The sequence below is a fragment of the Phyllostomus discolor genome, chromosome 10 (assembly GCF_004126475.2).
Source record: "Phyllostomus discolor isolate MPI-MPIP mPhyDis1 chromosome 10, mPhyDis1.pri.v3, whole genome shotgun sequence".
Lineage (NCBI taxonomy): Eukaryota > Metazoa > Chordata > Mammalia > Chiroptera > Phyllostomidae > Phyllostomus > Phyllostomus discolor.
Genome location: NC_040912.2, coordinates 42,268,141 through 42,292,305, shown reverse-complemented (window position 1 = coordinate 42,292,305; position 24,165 = coordinate 42,268,141). Strand labels below are relative to the sequence as shown.

The following is a 24,165-nucleotide window of genomic DNA, read 5'->3' as shown; positions in this document are numbered from 1 at the left end:
GGCCGAGGAGTGGGCCAGGGTATAAGCACCATGGGAGCCTTGGCAGGACGAGATGACTGTGACCAGAGACTGAACATTACAACACATTGTAAAGAAAGTGTGGGGTAAAAGGGGGTCAGGGAAGAGAAGAAAAGAATGATCATGGATTGATTAAAATGCAATATAAAAATGTTCTCAGCAAGAGCAGTCAAGGTCAAGAAAAGAAGTAGCAAAAGAATCCCAGAGATCTCGAACAACATTGGGAAAGATGACGCAGACACTGGGTTTGGAGGAGATGCACAGCTTTACACGTGGAGATGCCTTCAAGTCAAAGCTGGCTTGAGTTCTCCCTGAGTCTCAGACTCTGTCGTAGGGAGTGGTGATCACCCTCAACATCTTCTCTACCATCTCCCACCTCCCAAGTCCTGGTTGGTGTTTCCCATTCCTATGTTTCCTTGGGATTCTATAACTGTTACCACATTTCTAAGAGACAAAATTACATAATAAATGTATTATCAGAACCACAAAAATAGCCCACTTTACGGGAATTCTCTATAATCATAATTTTCTACTTGGGATCTTTAACCAAAGGCAATTAATGTGAAAATGTTTGACCCTTTCAGATAAGTTTAATGTGAGTACAACAGTGCCCTCTCTGAGGGCTTCTGTTTCTCTGTCAAGTGTCCTTACCAAAGCACATTCGTGGATGAGCGATCCTCAAAGAAAATAACAGCAATAAATGAAAAGCAACTCAGGTGACTCATATCACTGAAAAAAGACACAGCTTAGAACAAAATAATGACTCTGTTTTGCTACCTAATGCCAGTCAAGAAAATGACTACCTTATCAATATTGCAAAATGTGTCTTCATTTCTCTCTTATTCCACTCCTGTGAGAACATATGAATCTCATCTTGAGGATATTGGCATTAAAAAGTGCACACTTTTAAAATTACATAAAAATGATAAAGGAAAATGAAGATGGCTTGGTTAGATTTATGTGGGATATAAAGGTAATAGAAAAGATGTAATCTCCTTGTAAGCAACCAGTGAAGATCCTAAAGAATTTAACTTCCAAATTCAGAGATTTAAAAAATACTTATTATTATTTTGTGTAAAAGCCATACTCCTAATTGGCAGATCCTAATTTTTTCTTGATTTGTTAGCATTCTGAATTCTGGGGCTAATTTCATAAAGTATTGATGAATAAAATATTAAGGATATGCCACATAAAAATATGCTGCTTTCGTATGTTGACTATTCTGAGCTGAAGGAACAAGCAAATGCAGAGAGAAGCTTTTTCTGAACTCCCCTCATCTACCTAAAGACAGATGCTCCAAAAGGAACTCAATTATCATAAATCCTTTCTCTAGGAGTTTCATCAACAAAGTAGATGGATTCTTGCCACAGAAGAGGAGGCTGAAAGTTGAAACCACATCCAGACAAACTTTGTAACAAACTGTGATATTAATCATCTATTTTTTCTGACTCCATTCATCTTTCCTAAATATCATTTATTTTTCTTTTTTTAAAGATTTTATTTATTTATTTTTAGAGAGGGAAGGGAGGGAGAAAGAGAGAGAGAGAGGCATCAATGTGCGGTTGCTGGGGGCCATGGCCTGCAACCCAGGCATGTTCCCAGACAGGGAGTCAAACATGTAACACTTTGGTTTGCAGCCTGCGCTCAATCCACTGATCTATGCCAGCCAGGGCTTACATCATTTATTTTTCCTTGAATGACCTGCATCTCCCTTCCCTTCCTCTATTAAGACTATGTATAATCTTCCAAATACTACTGCTTTTTGGGTATTCACTTTTCCTGTAATGCCCTGGTGTTTGTAATATTAAAATTTAACAAATTTGTTTACCTTTCCTTCTGTCAATCTGTCTGTTGTCAATTTATTTCAAAGACCCAGATATAGAATCTGGGAGACTAGAGGGAAAATATTTCCTTTATATACACACACACACAAATACACACACACACACACAAATACACACACACATACATACATATAGATACATACATATGTATATATATTAAGAAAATGATTTTGCAACTGTTTTTGTTTCTCAAATAGGAGTAGTTATTATATTTATTCTATTATAAATTAAGTAATTATATTGCAGTTTCTCTTTGGTTACCATCAGTAATATTTATTGACTCTGTAATGAATTTACATTTGTAGAAGTATAATGCTTGTTTGCTCACCTACTAGGCATTATAATCTATAGACAGTTTGCACCAACTGACAAGGACAGATTGAGTTTAAAAAGTCTCCATTTGATTTCTGGAATTAGGAGATGAATAGGGGCTTTCTCTGTCCACTCCTCTCATCAACCTGGCATTGCAGTACTTTGAGGAACAGGGCACTTAAAAAAAAAAGAAAAAGTCCCCATTTGTGTTATGTTGTAACTCATTCTGTTGCTGCTACCAAAAACATCTAATGGAAATAGTACTACTTGCATTTTATGGCTGTTCTTACGAGGCTGTCAACAAAATAAAATGGTGAAGCAAACCTAAGCTACAAAATCTAAGATGGTTATGAAAATATGATGTAGGTACCTAGCTGTGGCACTGTCAGGGCCTGTTTTTTCCCCACTGATGCTGCTGATACATAATTTCAGTTAGTAGCAAATTATCTAGACTCTGACTTATTTATGGTATTGAGCAAGTGTGTGCCATTCCTTTCAATTATTTTGTAGTCTGTGCAACATGCAACACACCTGCCAGGTACTTTATTGAAAAAGTCTCATTTTTGTCACAGCAAACTATGTGTCATGCAGATATTTATTAACAAATATTGAAATCATTATACTATCATATTATTAACCCATCTGAACAAAATCAGCCTTACCTAAAACAATCTGTAAGAATATTATATCCTTTCTTGCATGTAATAATATACAAATGAAGAATTTTTTCTGCAATTTCAAAAGTACCCTAAAAACATATTTTGAAATTTAGTTGTCATAAGTTAAGACCCTTGCTTAATGTCATGATCTATGATTAATATAGTGTTTATAAATAAAATATAGTTATAAGAAAACACCCTTCTTCAGAGTGATACATGTCTAATTTCTTAAAAACATAGTGGTTTGCAGACTGGTCTCTATTTTACAAAGATTAAAAGTTAAATTATTTCTTTTGACAGTTATAAATAAATTGATAATTTTTGTGGCTATAGGTAGAAAAGCAGATGGTAATAAATCCTCAGTTAATATTCCAGGAGAGGGAATATATTACTTAAGGGTAGCATTTTCCAGTCTCAGAAATGACTAGTTTTGAAGCAGACTAATTTATCTCTTTTTTCCATGATGTCATAATTTCTAGAAAGCAAATATAGGTAAATACATTTTTATCAGGAAACAACAAAAAATCTCCATTTAATAGTGCTTATTTAGTCTTAACTAAGGTTAGTAGTTTGTTAAGCAGCCAATATTAAAAAAACAATCTATTAAGTGTCAAGTATTGTAATCACTATTGGCAATACACAATGTTTTCTGTTTTAATATAAAACTGCTGGTTTCCATATATAAATTCTATAACTTAATTCTTCACAAAATTCACTATTGTGCTAGTTTTCCATTTACTTTTTGGAATTTTCCAGATATCTAATCATTTTTTGAATTGCTGAAATTTCATGGCATTCACAGTTTAGGAGACTAATTTGGGTAATCATACAAGTACCACCAATAGAAATATACCAAATATACTCTATGAGCCTATAAGGAAGATACCTTAGTGTGCTTAAGGGAATCTAAAAAGGCTTCATGTAGGAGGAGTCGTGTTTCCTTTTGTTTTGGTTGTGGCAGACAGATAAATGGCCACCCAAAGTGTCCACATCTTAATCTCTGAATCTATAAATATATTTACAAAATAAAAGAAACTTTGTATACATGATTGTGTTTTGAGATGTAAAGACAAAGGTCTGGTACACAGTTAAAAAGCCATAGATTTTAAACCTATTTACTGAATAGTAGTGACCAGAAAAAAAATCCTGTTTTTCCTGGAGAAAATGTAGTGACTATACATACATCAACTTAGGCTAAGCAGTGGAGCAGTGACTGTAGACTTTTATTGATAATTTGTATGAAACATTTGACTACTGTCACAAAATGAAAGTGAATGGCCCTCATTTAACACTTCAGAAAACTTTCAATTACATGTAAGTAGAAATGGAATTTATTTAGTTTCTCCACTTTTTGAATAGTATTTAATAAATTAAGCTAGCTGGCATAACTGTGTTTGACATTGGCTGTAGAGCATAACATATTGCTGAAATATTTTTATAGACAAGATATGAAGACAAAATGTTGAAATATATATCAAAATTTATGTGAGCTATGATACTAGCAGGGAAGAATGAACACTTTACAAAGAAAGAAATGAAATAAAGTACTAATCTGAGTTTTAAATATTTTGTTCCTACTGGCATGAATTTTAGATCTTTAGGGTTTATAGGAAAGCAATGAGTTAGAAAATGAAGTCTATCAGATAAGTTCAAGTATGAAGATGTTTTAAAAAGTTACCTAGGAGGTAACTATCCGCATCCTGTCTTCAAGGAGCACAGGTTAAGACAAAGGAAAATGAGTCATGCTGTCAGAAAATGATTTCAGTGATACAAATAAGAATAGTGGGCTGGGAATATATACGAAGACCCTGAAACATTGCTTTGAAAGAATATATGCACCCCTATCTTCATTGCAGTGTTATTTACATAGCCAAGATTTAGAAGCAGCCCAAGGGCCCATCAGTAGATGAGTGGATAAAAAAGCTGTGGTACATTTACACAGTGGAATACTACTCAGCTGTAAAAAAAAAAAAAAAAAAAAAAAGGAAATCTTACATTTTGCAACAGCATGGATGGGCCTGGAGAGTATTATGCTAAGTAAAATAAACCAGTCAGAGAAAGACAAATACCATATGATTTTACTTACATATAGATTCAATACATAGAATCTAATGAACAAAATAAACAAACAAAAAGAGAAACAGAATCATAAATACAGAAAATACACTGAGAGCTGTTAGAGAGGAGGGGGTTAGGTGAAAACTGTGAAAGGATTAAGCAAAAAAGAAAAAGAAATCTGTAGACACAGACAAGAGTATGGTGATTACCAGAGGGCTGGAGAGTTGGGAAGGTAGAAGAGGGTAAAGGGCAGACAAATGATGATGAAAGGAAATGTCTTCAAGTGGTGAACACACAATACAATAAAAAGATGATGTGTTATAGAATTTTACACCTGAAACCTATATAATTTTATGAACCAATGTCACCCGGTAAATTCAATAAAAATTAAAAAAACAGAGCAGCATATTATCCATTTGATTTTTAATTAGTATTTCATCAAACACATTTATTTGAAAATATAAAAATTAATATCTGTTCTCTCCCTTTTTATTTAACCAAGTTCATTTTTGGTTATCTAAATACATTTTTTTCTTATCCTGCAGTGCTCTAAAATCTATTAAGTCAGGCACTCAACCATTCATTTCATTTAAAGCAGTAGTTCTTAACTTTATCAGACCAAATGTTGGTCTTTACAGTACTAAATTTTCAGTGCAGATACTTTGGAGTTGAAGATCAGAATCAGAACTTTTCAAATGTTTCCATGGTAGTTTTGGAGCACAATTACAGGAAAGCCTGAAGTAGAAAATCTGTAGCTAGTGGAATCTCTAATCCTTTCCATTTTGTCTTCGAAGAGGCGGAGTTAGTGCTGCTTATTTGCTGGGACCTTTGAGGAGTTAAGCAAGTGTCATTGGTGGAGATACAAGAACAAAAGAACAGAGAGAATTCAAGCTTCTTAATACAAGAATTATAACAAGATGAGGGAAAAATAGGAAATCAACATAGACATAGGCAGGGCTGAAACATTTAATAGAGAAAGGAGTTTTTACATTACCTTTCTACCTGTTAATGTTAAAAAAAAAAGGGGTTAAGGATAGAAGGTAAGTAGTGGCAATGGTTCACAGCTAAGTCATCAGAAAGTCCCACAGAATAGTCAAGGTCATCCTAAATGTGGGTAAGCACATAAGTATAGAGGTATGGCTGTTAATTTTAACCAAACCAAATCAAACTTTACCTAAAACAGCATTCAGCCTTGGGAGTTCTGAGAAATATGTCTAACATCTTCTAGCAAGTTAGGTTCAATTCCATTCAGAATTATGGTCCTAGTATCTTGAAACAGGGTCTCTCCATTCTACCCGTTCCACCCTTTCTGCTCCCTTCATGTGCTGTGCAAAGAGCTGTAAATTAAGTATGAGTGAGGACAGTTTTATATGGTAAAGGAAAATTGAGACCTGAATTAACCTGAGTTATATTTACTTTTTTATATCATAGTTGGTAATTAAACATTATGGGAAGTACAATGCATAATTTTCTCACTTTCAACCTTTTCAAATAATACATATCCTTGATATTTTTCATAAGGTTATATATTATTTTTACTATAGCATCATAGTTTCCTAGTTTTTGAATGTGTCATGCTTTGTTCAACAAGCTCCCTTTCGATGAAAATTTGTATTGTGTAGCAGGATATAGTCCTGATTCTTTACTCCATTTTAGAATTACCAAATACACATTCTGCCCTCATAGCATGTGATATATACTGACCTAATATTGATTTTGGCTTCGACTAGGTGATTTGATTTGATAAAGAGTATATTAGGGGGCTTGATGCAACTGAGGCTTGAGAAAAATTTACATATTTGGGCTTGCTGCCTTGTAAATCTGTGCCATGTAGCCCACAGGCCCAGGTGAGCAACAATGTAGGCAGCCGGCTTATATTCTTCACTTGTCATCTGGAGCCAAGGCCAGATATGTCCTAGAAGACTAGCAAAACCATGAACAGGGAATCATCAAGTGCTTTTATAAGCCACTGAGATTTGTTTTGCTTTGTTACACAAAATTATTGTGACAATATTTCACTGATACAGATTCACATCTAAAAGTGGCTTGTTACAATGAATAGCACTGGCTTGTACTTTTTCTATGTTTTTCCAAGTGCTATTTTGGAATGGATCCCAAGAACTGGGATTGCTATGTCAAAGGGTAAATGCATATAGAAATGTACTGGATTTTTTACTTTCAGAAAATGGTAAAATCTATTTTAGTTTCTTGTAATGTGCCTTTTTCTCAGAGCCTCATCGATGATGTTTTCAAACTTTGCCTTTAAATACTTCATTAAATACTTCAGTATTAATTAGAAAATTTGCATTTTTCTAATTATAAGCAAGACTGATCCTCTTTATATGTGAGTGTAATACACACACAATGTTTTCTGTTTCAATATAAAAAGACTTCTTCTGTACTTTAATATTATAACTTATTCAGTTATTGTGCTAGTTTTTCTATTTACTTTGTAATTTTCCAGATATATAATCATGTCAACTGCAAATATAGTTCATATAAGTATCAATTACTATGTGGTGAGACCATTTTAAAATTTACTCTTTGGCTTATCAATGTTCATTGATATCAAAACATTTTACTTTTGAAACTTAAAAATGTCTTTTATTTTCCCATCTCTTTGCTATCTGAAAAATGTTATACTCAGGCATTATTACTATCTTTATTTCTTTATATTTAATTTTAACTTTTTGTGTAATTAATATCAAGGTAGAACTTACCTGACACTATTTTGTAAAATATTTTAATTAATGACCTCATGTTCTTGATTTGAAACTTGATAAATACATCTATAATATACAAAGAGAAAGCTACATTCTACAGAGATAATATACTTTACTCTTCTACCTTAATTTTTCCTAAATGCCCATCACTTGTATTTATCTCATAATAATAAATAATAAAGTGCCAATCAACATTTTAGTTTTTAACTGAAAAATATTTTTATTATCCTATGAGTTTTTTAATTGAAGCCTTTTACTCTCTCTTATATGATTGTGTTTTTTCTAGAGTTATAAAACAATAAGATATGAGCAGATACATATTTCTTAAAACTTACTAAAATTGTCTTACTTTTTTAGGATATATAAAGTGTGAAATATAAACACTTAGATATCTGCTATCAATGAAGAAATGAATTCAAAATATTTTTAAATGTTTTTTTTTAGAATCTGATTTTCTCAGATTAGAGTTTTTGTATGGTATAAGAAAATTAAGTAGAGAAAAGATTAAATAAGTGATTTGGATGTTTGAATAGTTAGAAGCTATTATAATGATATTTAATATTTTTGTCCATCATAACCTAACTATAGGCCCACTCAACATAATTCCAAGCTTTATCTTCTCCTTATGCTCCCAACTCTGAATAAGTTTGCCTTGAGGGCTATGTAAAGAATAGTGTGTGCTAAGAAATTATTACCAATTTATTAGCACCTGCCCTTTATTTTATAGAAAATTTCCTGAAGATTTCAAAACCACCTAAAAGTTTTCTATTCTTCCCCTAAGATTTATAAATTTCTGTCATTCTAGATTCTAGAAGAAATTCCTTCAAAAGTAAATCTTTTGTTGTTCAAGGGAATCATTTGTCTTTTGAAACAGCCCTCATTTAAACTGACTTACTTGCCCTCCTTCCTTAGAAAGGTTAGTGGGTTCATAGATATGTTTGATGAATTTCTGGCTGTAAAGAGGCCATTTGAGGTTGTTAAATGGAAATGGGAGCCCCTTGGGAAGTGGATGTGGATTTTCTTACATTTGAACTCTGTATGGCGTTGGAAGAGGGTCCATGTCAAATTCTTTGTGTCACGTCACTTGATTTTGCCTTTTAATAATAGTTTAAGATAGAGATTACTATTTACTTTGATTGTTTGGTAGAGCAGTCTCATTCAGTCATTTTGAGTTTGGAGTTTCCAAGGTTGGAAGAATTTTGATAACTCTTTGGATTTCTTTAAAGGCTGAAGGACTATTCATGTTTTTTTTTCATTTATTCTTGAATTTGGTTTAGTCAATTTCATTTTTTCCTAAAAATGTGTACATTTCCTTGGAAATTGTCACACTTATTGGCATCTAATTGCTTATAATATTCTCCAAGTACCTTTACTATGTCTGACTGCAGTTCTATCTCCCTTTTCACTACTGAAATTCTTTATTTCTGCCTTTTTTTTATCCAACAATTTTACTAGAGATCCATCAATTGTATTAGTCTGTTCAAAGAACCAATGCTTAGGTTTTGACCTAAGATTTATGAAAGTTTATTTTCTATTTTATTAATTTCTACCCATCATTATTTTTATTACCTATTTGCTACTTTCTTTAAATTTATTTTACTGGTTTTTTTCTTAAGTTTTTTAGCCCTTCTCATTTCTAAGGCAAGCATTCAAGATTAAAATGACTCCTTTAGTCTTTGGATTATTTAGCAATATATTTCTTAATTTCCAAAGATATAGGAATTTTCTGGCTATTTTTGAGTTATGGCTTAACTGAACTTCTGGACAGACACCATATTCAGTATGAATTCTATTTTTAAAATTTGTTGAGATATGTTATATGGTCCAGTATATGGTCAATTTTTATATACACTTCCTATATGTTTGACAAGAATATGTTTATATTTTCAGCACCTGACCACATGTCATACAGTGTAGATTCTCAGAACATTATTTGATAAACTAAAAAAGAAAAAAGGGAAAGAATGCCTTCATTAGATATTCTACATCTACATCTACATCTACATTAATTGATCAAGAATACCAATTATACTTTTGATAAAATTTCTTTATATTTACAGATTTATTTTGGCTTCCTGTTCTATTAATTAATGAGAGGTGTGTTGAAGGTACCGTTATAACTGAAGATTTGAATTTTTTTGTGGACTTGTTAATTTTACCTCTTATGCTTGACTATCTCTTCCCAGGAATACACAAATTTATATTAAGATTTAAAAATATGATATATCTCTCATTTATCTTATTACATTATTATGGAGTTACGCTATTTATTTGAAATAATGTTTATTCAATTAAGGGCAATTTTGTTTGATAGCAATATAGCAATGGAAGTATTTTTGTAGAAATAATGATGTTGATATATTAATTATTAATTTTCAAGTTTACATTTTTATGTTTTAGCTATGTCTTTTGCAATAACACACAGTATTTAAAAATTATTTTTCAGAATAGTCTAATGATTTTGAATTAACTGGAGAATTTAGTTTTTGTACATTTGTTGTAATAAATTACCTATATAGATTCATATCTAAAATGTGTTACTTTCTTTGTTTTAATTATCCAGCATTTATCCCCACTCAACCTCTCTCTCTCTCTCTTTCCCTTCCTATCTCTTTTATTGATTTTCCACTCATTTTATGTTTTTTCCTTCTACTGGTTTGGAATATTCATATGGTGTTCTAATTTTTCAGCAAGTCCCTGGGTAATAGCAATAATACTTGTGAAGGTCTAGAGTCAATCAATGGCTACCCTTCTCTTGAAAAATACACTAACAATACTTTAATTGCATTCATCCATTTCCATCTTGGCATATAGTTTAATTCTATTGCATAAGAATTATATGGTTTATTACTATTGGTTTTTAAAAACTTTTCAAACTATGTGATTTCAATTTACCCACAGGTTTTAATTTTCTTCATTCTTCTTTACTATCCTGCATCACAGCCCTTTCTTCTGTTTAAAAAAAGCCTTTATATTTTTCTCTAACACAGATCAGCTGTAGTAAGCCCTTTGAAGTTTTGGTTTACTTGTTTGATCCACCCTACAAATTATTTCTAAAGATTAAATTTATTCTTTAGCTATAGTAATAATTACAATGACTTATGCAATATTTGAATTTCATTTTTGCAAACCTCTAAACCTTGTATTAAATTATTGGGGTTGGCATTATACAAGATTTCATCTATGATAATAAAAATATAATTTATAAAATATATATTCTGACTTCATAGAGATATTTAACAGTGTGATGCTGAATTGCATTGCCTTGTATTGATAAGGCATCAGGTAAGAAACTGAAATTGATTTCCTAAATATTATCTCTAAGCTTAAAATTTTACTCTTTGTGTTGGAGAAACTTAATAGAACTTACAAGATACATTAGAAATTTGATAGAAACCCAAGCCAACCACATAAATCGTGTATGCAATTTTATCCAACAACAAAATGAAACAGGATGATGAAACATCCAGTGTTTCTGAATAACCATATAATCTTATCCTACTGTACTGCCCTCTAGTTTTTTCGAGGAGATGGTTAAATTGCCTTTTAAACACCTTAAGTAATGTTGGCAAATCAGCCTCTCAAAGTAAAAGTTGTACATACTCCGAGAATATGTGATGACAACAACAAAACACAGGGGTAGAGATCTAAGGTGCAGATTTGAGACATAAAAGCAGACATTGCTCTAGAGCAGGTGAAACAAGAAACAATCATATGATAAGTAAAGGCTTTCTAAACAATGTCTTCTTTTTTATAAACAATTATACACTGTTGATGACATCTAATTCAAATAAATGCAGGCCAAATCCATTTTGGGGCCTAATTTTTACTAATCTAAAAGATAGTTTTTAATAGTTTAATATATATATATACCTGTTAAATTTGGACTTTGACATCATGCAGGGCAAAGGCATTGTGCTTTTTGTTATTTTGGGTTGGTCTTTGCTGTTCCTGGTAAAACCTTAGGTGCTTTGTGTTCGCAAAGGCTTTTAACAATAAAATGTTTAAGTCCATGTACTGGATATTGGCCTCTAATTTATGCAAATTTTTTGTCTGCCTTCATAATTTTCAGTTACACTGACTGTACAATTTGGGCTTATATAATTGACTTCAAAATAAAATTAATTTTCCTGAAGCTTTTGGCTTAAGTATTGCTACCCTAAACTAGATGCATTTTACTGATCACAATTTGTCTTCTAACACACTTTTTGTGTTTTAAGTGAGGTACAGTCATTTTGTTTTTCCTGTCATAAATGGCTATGATATAAAGCATATTCTACTTTGGAGAGAATGGGTGAAGCTATCTCTATGCACAAAGCACTTTAGCTGAAAGGTACTATGTTCCTGAAATGGGCTTTCTTTATTTATTGACTCACTACCTTATCATCATTTTTCTGAAGCACTTTTGATCTCTTTAATAAATATTGTGTTTTCATTTTGAAAGTATTTACCATGCTGAAAAACTTTCCACTTAAGAAATTATCATAATGAGGGTTTTGTTTGAATAACCAATGATGAAACCTGCTCTCTGGACTCAGGCAAGTATCTAAGAATAAGACATGGGTTGTTGTGAGCACTGTCAAGTTGGTGAAAATAGCCAAAGTAATTAATGTACACTAAAGGAAAGGAGTGGTGGTAAATTTTGGAAAGGCAAGAGCATTTACAGTCTGAAATTTAACCTTTGCCTTAGGGTGTCAAAGTAAGGATGTCAAAAGTAGTTTTTCATGTATCACAAGAAACAGGAAGTTAATTTTAAAATTCTGTTAATGATAGCTAGATAAGTGAAATTCAATCTATCTCTCCTGAATGCATTAGCCTATGAATACTTTACTTAGGGTTCTCTTAGCTCAGTCCTGGGACTGATTAACAAATTATTGATAAGATAATGCTTTGAATAGTATTTTGCACATAAGACATAGTACTACACATTTCGTGATTTAACAAATTAAAAAAAAAAAATCCGCTATCCCACAGTGACGAATTCAGAATTGACTCATTTTATGAACTCCCTGCCAGGGATGTTCAATCTTTTGGCATCTCTGGGCCACACTGGAAGAAGAATTGTGTTGGCCACACATCAAATACACAAACACTAATAAAAACTGGTGAGCAACAACAAAAAGTTTTTAAGTAAATGAAATGCACTCATAGCCACAGTGGACCTCATGTGGCACACAGGCTGTGGGTTGGACACCCTTGTAACCTGTCTAGACTATGTGTGAGAGTTCTTGATGGCCCTGTTCTGACTTCCATTCTTATCAGGACTTACAGTCCTTGTGACTGCAGTGCAATATGCCTTGGAGATGGTGAATATTTTAAGAAGAGTTCATACGCAGATAAACGATTTGCTCTTGCTCTTCAGTTGCTCTTTTTTGCTTTTGTTTTTCATTTATAAATTCAAATGTCAACTTTTTTAAGCCAACTCCCCTAAATATTTCATCTAAAGTAGCTATGACATCTAAACACTTTAATATATACTTTTATGTTTCTCAGGGTTTAGTGTCATCTCATATTGTCACATCCATATATTTGTTTAGTTTTATATTTTCTTTCTCCTCTATCTAGAGTGTCAGTAAGTTTGCTTATTTTATTCATCATTAGATCTCCAGAAGTATGTTGGCATGGAGTAGGCACAAAATTGGTATTTATTATATATAAGCATTTAAAATGTGCAATCACCCATAAAGCAGAAGGTAGAAAGCACATTTTCCCAAGGAAGGCATCTATTGGTATTCCTTTTTCCCATATAATCTGTAACTCTACTAATGAGTTTCTGACAGCAAAGGGAATGCCATCTATTTATTTATGTATGTATATAAATATTCTTCATGTTAATTCAGCTATTTACTCTAGGAAGATAATACTTTTGGACTATATTTAAACTGTCTTTAATGATATTTAGGATTCTGTCACTTAGAGAGGAGTTGAAAAGTCTCTGTTTTGGAGTGAATAGATAGCATGCAAATGTATACTGAAAATATTTGGGGATTGAAGAAAATTGGTACGTTGATGTAGCAGTAGCAATGAGTTTAGAGAAAAGGGAAACCATTTGATGATAAGTTACATCTTAGAAAACTGGAAGCAACAATGTCTTCAATTTCTGAATGTTGACTTTGTACCCTACTGTTTTGCCAAATTCATTTGTTAGGTCAAGTAGTATTTTGGTGGAGTTTATAGGTTTTTCTACGTACAGTATCTTGTCATCTGCAAACAGTGACAACTTTATTTCCTCCTTTCCAATTTGGATGCCTTTTATTTCTTTTTCTTGTCTGATCACTGGGGATAGAACTTCTAAAGCTATTTTGAATACAAGTGGTAAAAGTGGACATCCTTGTCTTGTTCCTGATCTTAGTGGGAAAGCTTTTAGTTTTTGCCTGTTGAGTATGGTGTTGGAAGAATTAACATCATTAAAATATCTGTACTACCCATCCAAAGCAATCTATAGATTCAAAACAATCCCTCTCAAAATATCAATAAAATATTTCATAGATATTGAGAAAATATTTCAAAAATTTATATGGAACCATACATAAGTGACCCTGAATAGCCTCATCAGTTTTGAGAAAGAAGAACAAAGAGATATCACAATACCTGATATAAAACTATTATTAAGGCCAATGTAATCAAAACAGTCTGTAACTGGCATAATAACAGACACATAAGTCAATGGAATAGAACAGAGAGCCCAGAAATAAACCCATATCAATACAGTCTGTTAATATCTGACAAAGGGGGCAGGAACATAAAGTGGAACAAAAAAATCTTCTTCAATAAATAGTGTTTGGAGATCTGGACAGGTACATGAAAAAAAAAAGAAATTAGACCAAGTTACACCATACACTAAAATAAACTAAAAATGGATAAAGGGCTTAAATATAAGTTGTGACACCATAAAAGTCCTAGAGGAGAACATAGGCAGGAAAATTTCAGCTATTCTACACAGCAATGTTTTATCCATGAGGGCAATATCCATGAGGGCAAGGCATATAAAGCAAAGAATAAACAAATGGGGCTACATCAAAATAAAAAGCTTCTGCACAGCTAGAAAAAAATCAATAAAATGGAAAGGGAACCAACTATATGGGAAAACATTTTTGCCAATGATACCTCAGAAAAGGGTTTGATCTCCAAAATATATAAAGAACTCACACAACTCCACACCAGGAAGGCGATCCAATTAAAAATGGGCAAAGGACCTGAACAGATACTTCTCCAAGGAGGACAAACATAGGGTCCATTGATGCACACACACAAAAAATGCTCAGCATCACTAACCATTAGAGAGATGCAAATTAAAAACCACAATGAGATACCACCTCACACTGGTCAGAATGGCCATTATTAATAAGTAAACAAATAAAAAGTGCTGGAGAGGTTGTGGAGAAAAGGGAACCCTAGTACACTGTTAGTGGGAATGCAGACTGGTGCAGCCACTGAGGGAAACAGTGTGGAATTTCCTCAGGAAACTAAAGATGGAACTGCCTTTCAATCCAGTGATCCCACTGCTGGACTATATCTCAATAATCCTGAAACACCAATTCAAAAAACCTATGTACCACACTGTTCATACCAGCATTATTTACAATAGCCAAGTCCTGAAAACAGCCTAAATGCCCATCAGCAAATGAGTGGATCAAAAAACTGGTACACTTACACAATGGAATACTACACAGCAGAAAAAAAGAAGGAATGCTAATTAATTGTCTTGACAGTGTGGATGGAACTGGAGACCACTATGCTAAGTGAGGTAAGACAGACAATGATAGACAAATACCATATGATCTCACCTATAAGTGGACCCTAGTTAATAATACAAACAAATGAGCAAAACTAAACCAGAGACTTGGAAATAAGGAATAAACTCAGTTACCAGAGTGGAGGGAGGATGAGGCTAATGAGAGAAAGAAGGGGAAGAGGCAAGCAAAAATATACAAATAGAGAACTCATGGGCAAGGACAGTGGTGGGGAGTTGACTGTGGGTATGGGGGGTGGGTTATGGGAGCACAATGGGGAAAAAGCCAGGACAACTGTAACTGATCAATAAATAAAAGAAAACTAGAAGCAAACTACTCAATAGACAGTGAAGCTAAATAAGTAAGAATGAATATAATTGGACATGTGGTGATTTTGTTAGAATTAATAAAAACTAAGGTATTATTTTTAAATCTTTCTGTTATTCCATTTCCAAGAAGACTTACCAGCATAATTATCACTGCCAAGACCCATTTATTGATTTATTTCTCCCATTAATTTGCTTTGTATCAATTCCAGGTGGTTTATAAGAAATAATTAGCACTTATACTTCTGCAATAAAACATTAAGAAATGGTTGATGTTGAGTTAAATTCTCCTTGGATTTGATAAGGTAATAATAATGACTTTACAGAAGACAAACTGATTGATTAGGAGTTTATTGACATTAAAAAATTCTATTCTTTTGCAATAGCATGGATGGACCTGGAGAACATCATGATAAGTGAAATAAGCCAGTCAGTAATTGATTTCCATATGATCTCACTTGTATGTAGACTCTAATGAACAAATTGAACTAACAAGCAAAATAGAGACAGACTCACAGAGAGCAGGATGACAGATAAGGATGGGGGTTAGGGTAGTGAGTGGAGGGATTGAGTAAAAAGGAAAAAGGACTCATGGACACAGGCAACAGTGTGGTGATTGTGGGGGTCTGGGGGAGGGGAGTGTAAGGGGGTTAAATGGTAATGCAAAAAAGCAATAAAAATTTTTAAAAATTGTATTATCACACTTAACAATTTTAAAAAGTGATTAAAATTATTGCATGGTAATGATAAACTATTATTTTGTGTACACTATGGCACATGAGATGAATTGCCTAGAATGGATTTGGGTTGGTAGTGATGTATGGTGAATGAGATGTATATGTTTTAAATGAGAAGTCATATGTCATAAAAATCCTCTGGAGTTCAACAAATGCCATTTTTGTTAATAAACTCATGTAATTGTATTTAAAAGGTTAATAGGGGAAATAATTTTACATTTCCTACCAAGATTATTAAAAATGGGCCAGTTGTAGAGAGAGATTATCTTTTGAATTAGTCACTGATTATCAGTTACTTTACAGAGAATGTCAATTTTAGAAAAGTAAATAGATAGTAATTTGTTTCAGTGTCTACAACATTTTCAGAGATGGCTAAAGGCTGTTGATTTCTGCAGTGTAGAATATTGTACATACTCTACTAATTCCTTAAGAGATTAGACTGATTTGTAAATAAAATCCCTTTTCAAATATCATCTCTGAATAAGTAGCTTATGGTGAACTCTTATGATGACTGCACTTTTTGCCATTTTAGTTGCATAGGGAGAAATAAAATCAAGATATTAAAAATTACAGTATTCTTGATAATAGAAATGGGAATGGAAATTGGTATGACCACAGTTATAGTAGTAAGCAATAGTTACATAAGCAGTATGCAGTGTAATATTAGTTCCAGCTTGTTTAGTGTATTCTATTAGACAGGTTCTTTCAGACATAACCTCTAGTTCTCAGAACAATCTTGCAAGATAAATAAGATTATTCAAATTATTGGAGTAGAAATTCCAAAGAGATATAATATCTTGTCTTTTGTCTTACATTTAATATGTGACAAAGCTATAATTTTAACCCAGGCCTCTCTCAACTCTAAATATCATGCTCTTAAAGATTCAAGTATAGTTAATGGCTCTGAGGCATTAAATTTCATTAATATATACTTCTTAGGATATTTATAATAATAAAATAAGACAGATGCATATAAAGTACTGAGTACAGGGTCTTTCCATAGAAAGTACTGAATAAATATGTTATCTTTATTATTAATGTAATTATGATAGCTTTCATATTTTATTTTGAAGTGAATCAACTACTCAGGTTTTGTATTTACCTCTAACTGTTGTGCTTCTTATTTTGAGGAACATCTTCCTAATTCATTTCAAATTATAATTTGCCTAAATATAAAGAAAAATACTAGTACATTGACATGGACACCGGCCCACAGTGTCTGCGAGATATGAATGAGACAAAATAAATTCACACAGACTACTGAGTCCTGTGGAGGAAGAGGGATGGTGCGACTTCTCTCTCAAGGGGAGAGTGCCCTGACCCTTGCCTTGAGAAGTTTTTATTGGATTCAATACTTGGTATATATGTAAAGCTCATTAATCATTATCAGGAAGTAAGGATCAAACACTAGATAACATAAAAAGAACTCTGGGGGCCTATTTTGAGTCAGGTTCAGATAGTTAAATGGACATAAAACTTTGGGGAACAAACTCACTTCCTGCTTGGACCCTTATCATTTAATTGAGAGCATTCTAAAGAAAGCACTTTTCACAGGATTTTACATATTCTTTCTTAGGCCTGAGTGCCCTAGGGAACCCGCTCTTTCCAACACAGGGCTGCACCCACCACCAGCATTGTTTCAGGCTTAAGGCATTGTTTCAGGCTTAAGTCAGGCAGGGAACATAAGGCAGCCAAGAGATTACACTTCTTGAAGACAGAATGAGGACTGAGGCTATGTCAAAGCCAAGGGGCAAAGGTCCATCATCCCTTTTCTGTAGCCCCCAAGTCCTTCCCTGGGGACCCCTGTGATCGTGCCTGTCTTAGATCATTCCCCCCTTGCGGAATCTTACCCGTCATTGGCTAACCGATCAAGCACCGGGGACCAGGCAGGGTGAAGGAAAAGAGGCAGAGGTGGTGCCCCTGCCAGGGAGATAAGCTTTGTTCCTTAGTGGCTTATGGTCGGAAGGTCACTCACTCAGCCTTAGCCATCGGGGGTGGGGGACTAACAGCTTCTGAAACCAGGCAGGGCAGTTCCCAACAGTACATCAATGTTATATATTGTTTCTTAAGCTTATAGTTTCATGAAATATATTGAGTGTTGTTATATTTTATTGGTTTTCCATTAACTATGTTTTATAGAGATTACTGTGTTGCCATAAGAACATGGCATTCAGCCACAGGAAACAATAAACAGTTCGGAGAAAAGAGAAACGACAATGAGATGATCCTCATTATTCTAAATTATTGTTTTACTTTTCCAGTAGCTTTGGCTGCTACTGATAATACCTGTATCACATGATTTTTCCCCCATTGTTGTGCATTTATCAAAATAACAGTCATTAAGTGCAGCATACAGTCTTAGATGTTGAGTCTCTACTCAACAACAGACCACAAGGCAAATTCAAATAGAGCTTACTACTCACAAATCTTTGAGGAAGTACCAGGGACCCCTTGAGGAACCACATGGGGAGATTAAGGCAGAGTACAGACAAGGAGAGAGACAGAACCTGGGGCACCATGTTTTGTTACTGTGCATGGGTGATGTGCTTTGGGATTTCAAGGGTAAGGTGGATTGGTCACATTAAACCAAAAGAGTGGGGTTTGATGTGCTTCATGATGGTCTCATTTAAGGGAAGCATAAGGTGTAGCCCATGGGAGGCAGGGGAGATTGTTGATCATAAGGGCTGTTGGGGAAGTTATATCAGTAACTTACATTTGCTTATGACTCTTTAGGTTGCTATATGGCTATGTAATTGCATGAAGGGCTAGTGTCAGATTCAAGTAACTGCAGGCCACTTGACCTAACAAAATATCTGATGAGGCAGCAACACCACAGAGTAGTTTAGCTAAAGTCTCTTCACCCATGTATTACTTATGATTTTTCTACAAATGCATTTGTGAGTTTACATAATTGGTCTTTGCTTATATAAAATAAATTAGGGTTTATAAAATAGAGAAATGAGAGGATGTATTGAAGTAGTTAGGATGCTTTGAAGTATTTAGTAAGATTCTTTAAATCACAAAGATTTATTTAGTCTTTAGGATATGTGAAGACCACAAGTTCATTTAAATGATATTTCAATTTACTTATTCAACACTTTACTTAAAAATGAGCCATCAGTCAAAATGAGGCATAGTTATATAAGTAATATGAAAAAATAAAATTGTTTAATAGATTTTCTAGAAAAGTCCATGGTACCATGTGTAATGCAAACAACACTATAATTGGACTTGAGTTACTTACAACATCAGCTCTGTTACTAATTAACTGCTTCTAACAGGGAAATCATTTAACTTCAGCTTCCTTATCTGAACCACAAAGTAGCTGAAATAAATGTTTGGTTACCAAACTATTAGGAGCCATAATATGCTCTTCAGAATTATGTAGGCACTTGCCACAAGTGTGGAGTAAAGTGAGATTTTTGGATATCCAACGATTCTTTTTGAATTCATACAACACAGTTCTGCTCTCATCTGATCTAGTGTGGATCCCAGAATATTTTCATTTGTAAGGAGAGGCACTACTAATAGTATGTGAAAAACAACTTGATTTCTAAGTGATGCGGACCCTGGCTCGTGGGGTCTGCATCATTATGGATGAAAGGAGACATTCACATGGACTACCGAGTCTGGTGGAGGAAAAGGGACAGCATGACTTTTCTCTCAAGGGGAACAAAAACCTCAGCCCTTGCTCCAATGAGCTTTTATTGTCTTACTGGGAACATTACAAGAAGGTCCTCATTAACTATGCACAGACTTGCTTTAGGTGGTTACCTTTTACAGAAAACAAGGGAGCCAATGCTGCTAATCACATCACAGAAGAGGGATTTTTGCAAATGAAAAGGCAAAAGCAGTTGGACCAGTTATACTTATCCTTGGAAGGTTTAGCATGGATTTTAGGAAGTTGCTTTGCAGTAAATGTATCAATTCAGGGTGAGGGAGTTTTAGTGAAAAGCAAGACTCATAGTGGCCTAGGTACACTGCAGGCCTGATTCCTCACAGGAGAACCTATCCGTGGGCATGGATCCTGTGCATCTCTGAGTGGGAGCTGGGCCCACGCCATGCAGAGTGGCCTTCCACACTAAGGTCATTTCCACCACTGCTTTATTTTCCATTAGCCCAAATGGTTGGATTGATATGAAAGTGCATATTAACTTTGAGAAAATGTATTTTGTTTTCAGAAAATAATTTATTAGGAAAAAAAACTTTATGTAACTGTTTTGGAAAGTAGTTATGAACAGTTGAGAATTTTGAGAGCCAGAAAAATTCATGCTTTTTCACAATTTTCTCTTTATACATATGGTCTATTTCTTGCTGTTTCAAAAATTAATCCTTATGTTTTAGAGATTATAGTGAAATATTTACCCATGAAAAGGTGTTATATTTGGCATTTGCTTCAAAATAATTAGGGATGTGGCTAAATGAGTTGGGTATAGATAAAACCAGATGGCTCCCAAGTTGATAATTGTTGACATTGGCTAATGGGCAAATGGGGTTTCACTGTAACATTATTGAAACATTCACATATGTTTGATTTTTCTATTGGAATATATTTTTAAAGATTCTACTTAAAAATAATTTTGTTCATTTATTACAAGAGTGTTCATACTGTAGCCAGGATCAATTACTGATCCACTTAGGTTTCAGGAAGCAGATCTGTGTCACGTGATTTTTATGTCTTAGGTGGTATTTCTTTTTGTTCAGCCAAGTTACACTGCACCTTTTATTTTTGCTGTTAATGCACAGATGTAGACATAAAGAAATTTTAGATGAGCCATTAAAATCACCTTTGCTCATTTCCCACTCAGATACACACACTTTAATTTAACAATTATTTTCTTAGTTTAGTTATAGACATCTACACACTTAAAAAAATAATTTTAATAGTGTAAAATGTCTCCTGGTAGACTATTAGACTCTGCTGTATCATTTGCAGGCATGTAAAATTACTGTATATTACACTTTCTACTTCTACTGAAAACATGAATTTTAGTGTTATTATGGTTCTGGTCTTGAATGTGGTGTTCCCACTTGTACAGTCACTGAATCGATCTTCTCTCAATTCAGAAATCTGGAAAATTGAAACCATTTTGCCTTTACTTTTAAACATTGCTTCATTTCTTTGTCATTTTGATACTGCTCTATTATGTGGCACTGTCTGATAGATGACCAGATGGTCCTGTTGAAAAGCTTCAATTTATCCTAAAGTGAAACTCTGGTGAAAAGAACTTTAGGAAAATTTACGCTACTGAAAGTTGGGTTTTCAAAACTATCTGTTGTTACATTTACATCAGATATATTTATAAATCATCACCTTTATTTTCAAAGTAATTAAGGGAAATCTTGTTCAATGATTGCATCTTCCCTATAAATTGAAGCTAACATGCAATAATATATCCCTATCCATTATAAGGAAATAATACATTTAAGTCATTAAGTGTAAATTGTTTTTTGACATTCATGCTATATAATTTGTAGATTGCAATATTTATTGGTATAGAATTTAGAATGTTTTAATATTTCTGCATTGAGTTGGGGAAATCTTGTACTTGAAAATTGGACACAAGAAATCCAACACCCATGGCATATGCTACTGTTACTCTGACCTGTCCACCCCAGTCCACACCTATGGCCTTATAGTCCTCTGATGACCAGGTAACAGAAGAGGAAAAATACTGAATTTGGTTCATGAATGTGTCAAATAGGTACCTAAGTTCAGCCATATATGCTTGAATGGATTGCTACTACACAACAGATCTTAAGGTTGATCTTGAAGGAAAGTAGTGAGAAAAATTCCCCCAGTCAACAGGAATTATAGAGGTGACTGTAGTCATCCAATGTATATGAAAATAAAAGTGGCCTGGTGTTAGTATTTATATTTTATGGGTCTTGACAAATAGCTTGCTTGGCTGTCCCTGGACCTTGAAGAAGAAAGATTTAAAAATAGAATGTCTTGGCTAGGAGACTTCAGTCTGCCTCTGCCATTAGCCACTCACATTCTGTCACAATGGGCTCAGGAACAGAAAAGCCACAGTGGCAGACGACGGCCCTACCATAATGGGATCCCACTCAATAAAGCTGGTTAAACTCTGGTCCTGGCAGCTGCAGCGCTGAACCGGCAGCACTCACCCTCCAGCTCCCAGTACCTCCACTCAGCCCTGAGCCTGCCGTCCCGCCCTCGGCACCACTATGATGGAAGAGGTCATTTCCTTTGCCAAGGACTTCCTGGCTGGAGGCGTCACAGCCGCCATCTCCAAAACGACCGTGGCCCCGATTGAGCGGGTCAAGCTGCTGCTGCAGGTGCAACATGCCAGTAAACAGATCACAGTGGACAAGCAGTACAAGGGCATTGTGGACTGCATCTTGCGTATCCCCAAGGAACAGGGTGTGCTGTCCTTCTGGAGGGGCAACCTGGCCAACGTCATCTACTACTTTCCTACGCAAGCCTTCAACTTTGCCTTCAAGGATAAATACAGGCAGGTCTTTCTGGGGGGCGTGGACAAGCACACACAGTTCTGGAGGTATTTTGCTGGCAACCTGGCCTCTGGTGGGGCAGCCGGAGCCACCTCCCTTTGCTTCGTCTACCCCCTGGATTTCGCCAGAACCCGTCTGGCTGTTGACGTGGGGAAATCTGACATCGAGCGGCAGTTTAAAGGCCTGGGACACTGTCTGGTGAAGATCATAAAGTCTGACGGCATCCGTGGCCTGTACCAGGGCTTCAACGTCTCCGTGCAGAGCATCATCCTCTACCGGGCTGCCTACTTCGGCTTGTATGACACGGCCAAAGGCATGCTCCCTGACTCCAAGAACACACACATCGCAATGAATTGGACCATCGCACAGATAGTGACGGCTGTGGCAGGCTTAGTCTCCTACCCCTTCGACACTGTGCGGAGGCGGATGATGATGCAGTCCGGGCTCAAAGAAGCTGAGATCATGTACAGGGGGACTGTCCACTGCTGGAGGAAGATCTTCAAGGATGAGGGATGCAAAGCCTTCTACAAAGGCGCCTGGTCCAATGTCCTCAGGGGCATGGGCGGTGGCTTTGTGCTGGTCCTTTACGACGAGCTGAAGAAAGTCATCTAGGGGTGTCCCCTGGTCTAGACACAGGGACCTGGAGAATCATGTAGAATCCTTCACTGTTTCAGACCATTGACCTTCCAGAAATTCCAGTCTTTCCCTGGCCAGGTCACATGTGAAAGGCTGGGGAGGACTCTAGAACCGTGTTCATTGTGATCACAACTGACACCTTGATTCCATTCACTGATTACAGAGGGAGGGGAATCTTGACATCTTTTTGGTTCCGGGGCAGAGCAGCTCCCTTACACATACCTAGAGCCTAGCTGTTTGGAGGACCAGCTGTATTTAAGTATTTATTTTAAAAAGTCATGTCTCTCCCTTATACTTAATCACTATCTTCTTTTGCACATCCAAATACTTACAAAAACATTCTATGTTGGGCATTGTGCTGCAAACAATAAAAACAAGACAGAAAAAGAAAAGACTGGTTAAACTATTTATGCCACCAAATGTTCAACATAACAGCAAGGGAGACCAGGCCTAATAGAGTGCCTGATTCATCATATGGGATACTATCACACATCATATCAAACAAGGGACCTCCTTTACAGCAAAGGACAAGCAACTGTGGGCTTATGATGATTGGATACACTTGTTTTGTCTCATATAATACCATTAGGAAGGTTCTGGGGAGACTGAGTAATGGAACACTCTTAAATGGCATAGCTAAGGTCC

General features: G+C 34.9%; 1 protein-coding gene across 1 annotated transcript; it reads left to right on the top strand.

Annotated features, from left to right (window-relative positions):
• The first annotated feature begins 22,599 nt into the window (after positions 1–22,599).
• Positions 22,600–23,515, top strand: LOC114508039 (ADP/ATP translocase 3-like). Its single transcript, XM_036010704.1, has one exon. The coding sequence runs from the start codon at positions 22,600–22,602 to the stop codon at positions 23,494–23,496; it is 897 nt and encodes a 298-aa protein (XP_035866597.1). The 3' UTR covers positions 23,497–23,515.
• The last annotated feature ends 650 nt before the right edge of the window (positions 23,516–24,165 follow it).

What these genes read in the sequence shown, in the direction of transcription:
- LOC114508039 (XM_036010704.1), top strand. Translation starts at nt 22,600, where the DNA reads ATGATGGAAGAGGTCATTTCCTTTGCCAAGGACTTCCTGGCTGGAGGC.